General features: G+C 42.0%; 1 protein-coding gene across 1 annotated transcript in view; it reads left to right on the plus strand.

Moving 5' to 3' along the window:
- The window catches only part of prpf8 (pre-mRNA processing factor 8), a 33,924-nt gene extending 24,871 nt beyond the window's left edge, over window positions 1-9,053 (plus strand). The window contains exons 33-43 of the mRNA XM_063205590.1: window positions 628-865; window positions 1,346-1,474; window positions 1,767-1,880; window positions 2,513-2,686; window positions 2,884-3,077; window positions 3,422-3,661; window positions 4,496-4,637; window positions 5,720-5,860; window positions 6,768-6,907; window positions 7,745-7,947; window positions 8,318-9,053. Coding sequence (XP_063061660.1) covers window positions 628-865; window positions 1,346-1,474; window positions 1,767-1,880; window positions 2,513-2,686; window positions 2,884-3,077; window positions 3,422-3,661; window positions 4,496-4,637; window positions 5,720-5,860; window positions 6,768-6,907; window positions 7,745-7,947; window positions 8,318-8,472 — 1,870 coding nt within the window. The 3' untranslated portion in view covers window positions 8,473-9,053. The remainder of the gene's footprint in view (window positions 1-627; window positions 866-1,345; window positions 1,475-1,766; window positions 1,881-2,512; window positions 2,687-2,883; window positions 3,078-3,421; window positions 3,662-4,495; window positions 4,638-5,719; window positions 5,861-6,767; window positions 6,908-7,744; window positions 7,948-8,317) is intronic.
- The last annotated feature ends 100 nt before the right edge of the window (window positions 9,054-9,153 follow it).

The following is a 9,153-nucleotide window of genomic DNA, read 5'->3' on the forward strand; positions in this document are numbered from 1 at the left end:
TGGATGAAGCACAATCATGGTGCACTTAGAAAAAGTATACTTCCAATATGTTAAAGTGATTTACTTTAAAGCGCACTATAGAAAATCACACTTCGAAGTCACTTGGGTGAAGTATAATCAAAGTGCACTTAAAAAAAAGTGCAATTGCAATATGTTATTAAAAAATACACTTTTAGTAAGTTCACTATTAGAACACTATTAGTATATTCCTCTAAATACACTTTAGCCAAACATCTTCTAAGTGCACTTTATGTATGGTTCGCAAAGTGTACTTTCTTTGAGAGCAACTTAATTACATATAATTTTAAGTACACTTTAAATAAGCATATTGTAAACATACTTTTTCTTAGCACAAAAAGTGTGAGTGCGCTTTTAACATGCTAAGTACACTTCAGTTGTGCTTTTATTGTACTAAATTGAACCACTTTTTCACCTGGGTAGTCAAATGTTCAGCTTCCTTGGCAGAGGTCTGTACTCTTGGAGTGCAATTCTAGTTATTTTGTATATTGCTGTACTGCTCCCTTTATATATTACTGTCCATGTGCCCTTTTTAATAAATTGCCCTGGATAACCGCATCTGCAAATAGTAATGTAATGATGTATTTCTGCTGTGTGTGTGTATTACAGCGCCTATGGGAACTGGTTCCCCGGGGCCAAGCCGCTGATCCAGCAGGCCATGGCCAAGATCATGAAGGCCAACCCGGCCCTGTACGTGCTGAGGGAGCGCATCCGCAAGGGCCTGCAGCTCTACTCCTCCGAGCCCACTGAGCCCTACCTGTCCTCGCAGAACTACGGAGAGCTCTTCTCCAACCAGATCATCTGGTTCGTGGACGACACCAACGTGTACCGAGTCACCATCCACAAGGTTTGTTAAGCAGGTGGAGTGGTTTCCACACACAATGTCTGTCTAATTCAGGCCAACGCATGCAATATCTTAATATTGCTTTCAATTATTGAGATGTAAAAGTAGTATGAATAGTACTATCAATAGTAGTAATAATCAGGGCTCTAGATTAACTTTTTTCATTACTAGCCTAAATTGCTTGTAGATGTTAATCTTACTAGCCAAACACACACAAACTTACTAGCCACTTTGACCCATTAGTGAGTCTTTTCTACCAGCCAAACTGAAATTTCGCCAGCATTTGGTGTTAATTTAGACCCCTGGTAATAATGATGATAAACTGTGCACATTAGTACAATTTCATTCAATTCAACTCAGAATTCTCAAACATTTTGAACAGTTAGATTTTTTGGGGGGAAGTAGTAAGTACTCCTGTTTTTATTCAAAATGTGTATTTACACTTGGGTATATTCAGTTTTCTACCATCTCTCTTCTCTCCAGACCTTTGAGGGTAACTTGACCACCAAGCCCATCAACGGGGCCATCTTCATCTTCAACCCCAGGACGGGACAGCTCTTCCTGAAGATCATCCACACGTCCGTGTGGGCAGGACAGAAACGTCTCGGGCAGGTAAACCCCATCCCACCACACCACAACCCGACCCCTAATGGTCAACAGAAATTAATTAAACCTCTAAAATGAATATGAAATGTTCCCTTTGTAAGTTGCTTTGGATAAAAGCATCTGCTAAAAATGTAATGAAAGGAATCTATATTTTTTAGACCTTTTTATGAAGCACATGTATTCAGAAACTGTACTTCAGTGTGTAGCCACTCTGGTGAAGTGGAAGGCTCCTATTACTATTACATGTGCTCTAACGTGTTCTCTCTTCCCTTCCCCTCGTTCTGTTGCTTGAGTGCAGCTGGCTAAGTGGAAGACTGCTGAGGAGGTGGCTGCCTTGATCCGCTCACTGCCCGTGGAGGAGCAGCCCAAACAGATCATCGTCACCAGGAAGGGCATGCTCGACCCCCTGGAGGTGAGCACTCTACTTTCACTTTCTCGCTATGCTAGGTGTTTGAATCCACTAGATTGCAGTGCAGCTTCCTGCAGAGCCATCGCATCTTTATAATAGTTGGCCATGAAACAAGACTAGCGCCACTATTTGCATTTACAGTTTGAATTTGTTTCACATTAGACTAAATGCAAAATACCTATGTTTTCCTCCTTGACAGTTGCATTAGGGCAACAAAAGGCGGGCACTAAAAATAATTGGAAAGGCAGAAGACATAGATTTGCTCATTGAATTTTATATTTTATGAATTTTTATTTTTTGGCCCTGTAACTTCAACTCATCCATTTTTGAAAACTCCACCTTTGTCTAGTATCAGTCTTGCAGTTTTCAATGCTTTTGAAGTGATTTTAATTAATTGAACATTCATTTGCTCCTGGAATATTTGAATTGAATAAATCTTTTAATTTAAACTTTTTTTTTAAATTGCTGCATCGATTCCGGAACTTGCCGCATTGAATTCGATCGTCCATGCCCCGCATTGCATTGCATCGCAGAATCGATTATTGTTGACATCACTAGTTTGTAGGTGCACTAGCTGTGCTAGATGTTTCTGTTATCGTTTTAAATATGTGCCATGTGAATATGTGTGTTTGTAGGTGCACTTGCTGGACTTCCCCAACATCGTGATCAAGGGCTCGGAGCTGCAGCTCCCCTTCCAGGCCTGCCTGAAGGTGGAGAAGTTCGGAGACCTGATCCTGAAGGCCACAGAGCCTCAGATGGTCCTGTTCAATCTCTACGATGATTGGCTGAAGACCATCTCCTCTTACACGGTAATGCCGTACTCCAAACTTGCTGTGCACTGTAAATCTTTTGAACTTCAAACTTTGTTTCTCCTTCATTCTGACCAGGCTGTTACCCATTTTTCAAGTGAGCCCTTGCCACTTGAAAACATGAACTTGCAGCTCCATACCCATGCTAAAAGTAATTGGTTTGGGGTTTTTTTTTCTCCCCCGTCTCTCTCGCATAGGCGTTCTCTCGTCTGATCCTGATTCTGAGGGCCCTCCACGTGAACAACGACCGTGCCAAGGTCATCCTGAAGCCGGACAAGACCACCATCACGGAGCCGCACCACATCTGGCCCACGCTCACCGACGAGGAGTGGATCAAGGTGGAGGTGCAGCTCAAGGACCTCATCCTCGCCGACTACGGCAAGAAGAACAAGTGAGTTTCATGCGACGACCTGTTGGGTTTGAACATTTCCACCATGTTGGGTGATCTCTTTGTTTTCATTTGATGGTTTATCAGAAAAATTGAGTAGATTTATAAGCAGGCTATCTGGTGCTTTATAATGATATGGCAGACAAAAATGACGACTTATCCCAAAGTCTTCTCACATGTTCTGTAAATAAATGTGTACACAATCTTTAGCATGCCCTTGTCCGTTGCTGAACCTTCTATGTGTTGAGTTTTTAATCTGGATATATTTCATACGGGGTTTAAGGCTAACAAAAAGCAAACAATGGTTTTAGTGTGTGTGTAAATTAGTCTGCGCTTCTCTCCTCCAGTGTGAACGTGGCGTCTCTGACCCAGTCTGAGATCAGGGACATCATCCTGGGTATGGAGATCTCGGCGCCGTCCCAGCAGAGGCAGCAGATCGCCGAGATCGAGAAGCAGACCAAGGAGCAGTCGCAGCTCACGGCCACACAGACGCGCACCGTCAACAAGCACGGAGACGAGATCATCACCTCCACCACCAGCAACTACGAGACGCAGACCTTCTCCTCCAAGACCGAATGGAGAGTCAGGTGAGGCCTCAACACTGATATGGTAGACTTTTATAAGTTACTTTTTCATTTTTTTAACCAATTTTAGCCTAAGCACTTTTTGGGAAAAGGTGCCCTCTGCCTATGAAAACCTAAATATCTCAGCCTCCGAAGCACATAAAAACATGAAATGAGTTAAGCATTTAAAAGCTAGAATCCTCATTTTGCATTGGGATGTGTACATTCAACTCTAACATACCCACTTTTTAAATAAAAACCCTCACATCTCAAGAACCTGAATGCAGCGTATATGTGTCTCAAGGCTAAAATTGGTTAAACAAGACGATGTGCAGTTATAATGTTACCTTTGTGTTGAAACCAAGGTGCATCATATCTTAGCGTGTGTGTGTGGTCAGTCTTGATCTCCTGTTTTCTGTGTTGTAAGTTTGACTTTCAGTTATTGTCCAAAGTTGGTGCAGTTCGATTTCGTTTTTGATTTGGTGTATATAATGTCAAAAAATTGTGGAAAATGTTGCTTAGTGCATTGGTGTTTGTTATAGTTCAGAATGGCCTCAGATAGCTTCTGTCCCCGCCAGAGAAAGTGGAGCAGGGGGATTTGCGGTCACTGGCCTACACCCAAAACAACACAAAAGCTTAGAGACCTAAGATTTAGAACGTAAAAAATGCTTAAATGACCAGACATTGATATTATTACTTTTCCCTTTTTGACATTCTCTTTACCGTCACAAATCCTTCTAATTCCAGAAATTGATATAATTACATTTGGCTTTTAATTTTTTCTGATTCATAGTAGTGAACTGTCTACTACATTGTTTCAAGATTTAAAATTTATGTTTTTTTTCTTATCCTATTCAGGGCCATCTCTGCTGCCAACTTGCACTTGCGAACAAACCACATCTATGTGTCATCGGACGACATCAAGGAGACAGGCTACACCTACATCCTGCCCAAGAACGTCCTCAAGAAGTTTATCTGCATCTCTGACTTGCGGGCTCAGGTGAGTTCAGTTGGTCCACAAATAAGCCCCTCATCCCATTGTTTCTCACTTGTCCAGACCAAGGAGCTCTTTGTCCCAAAAAAAAATGTTACACTGAATGTCTTTCAACTGATGGGGTCGTTCATGCCTGCAAGTATTGTGCACTGCAAATTCAGATCACAAACTTTTTTACCCAAATTATAGGCCCATCTTATGTAAACTTGAAAGAACAAGTTTATATATGTTTTTAAACTTACAATAATGTTACAATTATAGCTAGCTTGTCTTGGAGAAACTGGCTGCAAATCCCCTTGTGGCCCACTTCAGGTGTCTGGTGGACCACCACTGGTCCCCGGACCACACTTTGAGAAACACTGCCGTATCGCACGTATGCTGTGTGCCACCCAATTCTAGTGTCTGTGTACCTGTACTGACCATGAAATGGCCACAGCTGCTTAATTGGCCATACATGTAAACAAACAAACAACTAGTGCTTGTACAATGGATGCCAGCTGAATTCTAAAAGATATTGTCGCTGTCTGGCAGACACCTCGTAACACCACTTTTTTATTATAGAAAGTTATTTGTTGAGAAACACTGTTTTCTAAATAAACAAATATTTTTATCATTAAAAGTTTAATTTAAATAGTTGATATTGATACAACTCGAATACTCATAGAAAGTGGCCAGTAGATCTGATTTTATTTTATTTTAAATAAGCTACAGGTTGTCTGCTCGACAGTGATATGAAGCTGACTGACCTGAAAGGTTGACTTGTGGCTAACTTGGATGTGCATCTCCCTCCTATACCAAAATTATGAGTTTGATCATGCTTCTGAAATTCTCAGCAAGACTATTGTAAACACATGCATGTTTGTCTTTGTCTTTGTCTTTGTAAATTGTTTGAGCCAAGGGTCACCTGCATCCTCATTCAAGAGTGAGGCACCTAGCCTTGCATTACTCAAGGGATTGTAAATATATAGTGTACCTAAATATTTAAATCCCTGTGGATAACAGTGCCTTGTATGTGTAATGCAATTTAATGTGAGATGTTTAAGTAGGTGCCTGAGCTGACCTTGTGATCCCCCCGCCCTCCTGTACAGATTGCTGGTTACCTGTATGGCGTGAGTCCCCCTGACAACCCCCAGGTGAAGGAGATCCGCTGTATCGTCATGGTTCCCCAGTGGGGCACCCACCAGACCGTGCATCTGCCCAACCAGCTGCCTGGACACGAGTACCTCAAGGTAAACAACTGCTCCATTTAAAATGATTTGCTTAACATTTATTGCTTCTGTGACTTGTAATTGAAAGCACATGCCATTTTACATGTAATTTCTAAATTTGATTTGTGTCAAGTTAACAGTTGAAGAAGTTGACGCTGATTTTAACTGGCACATTTTTTGCTCGGTCATGACTAATTAGTGTGGTCGGGTATTAATGAAATACAAATCTAAACGTGAGAACTTGGAACGGATTGCTGACATTTCTTTTATTTAAATAGGGCACATTCACTGGTCTTAGCGGCACGTGCCTTGTCTACTTGGCAGACTTACAGAGCTTATGGCTCACTTGATGTTTGTGTAGGTCACTGTTTTGCACACAAAGGACTGTACCTAATAGCATTCAAAGAAAGAGACATAAACATAAGCGGATAAACTTATTAGCTTTAATACAATGGGGATATACGGAATGGACTGCAATAAGTTGAGTTCTAGAATGTAGGGATTCTGGGCTATTGGCCCAAAGGTTGTCAGTTCGAATCCCGGACAGTGGTCCATTGCTGAAGTGGCATTCACTTAATGGCTCTCTGCTCTGCCGTGCTTGCTATTGGAAGCCAGCCTATTATTGCACTGGGTTAGTGTGTGATTCACCAACCAATGTATTGGATAAACAACGAGACCAAATTCTCTTGATGAATAAAGGAAGTCAATTGAAACAACAACAAAAAACAGATCCCATTTTGAAATTAGAACTTGTCACTTGGTTATTCTGAAAACTCTCCCATCAGAGTATGCTAACACCAGAGCACACTATGTTCAGGCAAATGGTCTTTTGTGTCTGGGTGTGTTTTGTTATGACTTCATCTCTGACGTACCCCACCCTCTGTGTGTGTGTTCATGTGTGTGTGTGTGTGTGTGTGTGTGTGTGTAGGAGATGGAGCCTCTGGGCTGGATCCATACGCAGCCCAATGAGTCTCCTCAGCTCTCGCCGCAGGACGTCACCACCCACGCCAAAGTCATGGCGGACAACCCCTCCTGGGACGGAGAGAAGACCATCATCATCACTTGCAGGTACACGCCCAAAACTCTACCCTCGGGGGATATTAAAGTTATTAACAAGTGGTAAATGGTCTGCATTTATAGTGCGCCTTTCCACTCCTTTGAGCACTCAACTCGCTTTACATTGCAAGTGGTGGGGGTGTCTTCTGATTTGGTAGGAACTTTTCATGACCAAAGTGAGGAAGTACAATACCACAAGTTATAAGCCCTTCTTGTAAAAATGGTTAATCATAGCTACTGGCATTTTGGCTTTTCCAAAGGGCAACTCTTGCATCAATATAAGCTGGTTTTCAAGATTCAGTTTCAAATGCACTGCTCGTGTAATAATACAGGCTGTGATTTAACAAGACAATTTTGAGATCTTTAGGCATACCATTTCATTTTTAAGAGCTGTCTCAGTGTTTTCAAAGCATCAATAATTTATCAGTCACTTCATCAGTCTTAAAGGGGCACAATGTTGGATCACATAGTTTGCGGGGTGCCCGTGGCATGCCTGTCTCAAAATCTACACAGTCATGAAAAAATGCTGTTAAACTAAGCTCGCTATGAGAATGTTTTCATTACAGAATGCCAGCAGTTGATAGAATTTTTTTTTAAATGTATCTGGCTGTATGTAAAGGGATTCTTTTTTCGTATAAATGTGTTTCCCACGACACTCGACTGGGTCGCTCTGTCAAAAGTTAAATTCGGGGTTCTCAGACAGCGGACCATAAAACTGGTTGCAAGAGTCATCGTTCACTTGTTATTGACTCAAATAAGCACTGGCTGAATCCGGACATTGATTCATTAACCTTTTAATCCTACATGGCAGCCACTTTAAAATGCATTCTGTCCTCCTTTTTGTTATAGCTTCACCCCTGGCTCATGTACCCTAACTGCCTACAAGCTGACGCCCAGTGGATACGAGTGGGGTAGACAGAACACGGACAAGGGCAACAACCCCAAGGGGTACCTGCCCTCCCACTACGAGAGGGTGCAGATGCTGCTCTCCGATCGCTTCCTCGGCTTCTTCATGGTGCCAGGACAGGTGTCGTGGAACTACAACTTCATGGGTGAGTTGATTCCCTTCCCGTTTCCTGTTTCTCTCAAGGTATTATGGGGAAAGAATTTGCACGTAATATTGCCCCTGTTCTGTTTTTTATTGTTATTATTTAACAAATGAACTATGCCATTCATGAAAGGTTCCCATGGCATGTATACAGATTTGTAACGTGCTGATTCTCTTTTGGGATTTGGTTTTATCCTCTTTTTTTTTCTTAAAGGACCATAAAAGCATCTTTGTCCAGTCAGTCCTTTGATGTCATCTCTATTTATCTTATGCTGAATACCTATTCCTGTCAACTTCAAGACGATAAAGGATTCATTCATTCATCCATTAATCTCTGCTCCTCTTCTCTCTCTCTCTCTCTCTCCATACATCAGGTGTGCGCCATGACCCCAACATGAAGTACGACCTGCAGCTGGCCAACCCCAAGGAGTTCTACCATGAGGTGCACCGGCCCTCGCACTTCCTCAATTTCGCCTCCCTGCAAGAGGGAGAGATCTACAACGCAGACCGAGAGGACATGTACGGCTAAACTTTACACACCCCGGCTAGTAGCTAGCTACCTAGAATGCTAGCTCCTGGCACCAGCTGTTGGTATTCAACAACAAGGGTCTAAGAGGCTTTCAGACTTACCGCCCCAACACTGGTCACTCACCAGGGCTTTTGTGCGTGTATGCGTGCGCGCGTGACTGTGTGTGTGCGGGTTTGTGTGCGAGTTGTTCGCTCAAAGCTTAGCAACCTGTTCTTTGAGAGTCTTAGTTGATCTGAGTACCTTGGTTCACCAACGCTCACGTGTAATTGTGCTTTTCAGCTCGCATGGTCAGCATTTATATCCATTTGGTTAATTGTGCACCATCTACGTTGTATTTTTTTTGTTTCCTTTTTGTGTCCTCTTTAGACAATAGTTGGTGTGTGTGCTTAGCTGATGTCTGGGATGCATGTGATGTGTGGGAAAGGAATCAATGCTCTTTTATTCAGTGACTTTATCTAATTAAACACGGAAACAACATTTTTTTAAAAACCAGCTGTAATTTGTGTGGACCCAGTAGATATTTTGTGTATCCGTTGTGATCACTGTACTTTGGGTTTAAAATAAAGATCTACACTTTTATAAAGAAATTGGTGATTTACTGTTTATTAGTGCATTGTAAGTGTCACATTTAAAGAGCTGATATTGTTTTCTGTAGCATTGAAGTTTTCTGTGTAAAACAAA

Source organism: Engraulis encrasicolus, chromosome 8 (genome assembly GCF_034702125.1).
Source record: "Engraulis encrasicolus isolate BLACKSEA-1 chromosome 8, IST_EnEncr_1.0, whole genome shotgun sequence".
Taxonomy (NCBI): Eukaryota; Metazoa; Chordata; class Actinopteri; order Clupeiformes; family Engraulidae; genus Engraulis; species Engraulis encrasicolus.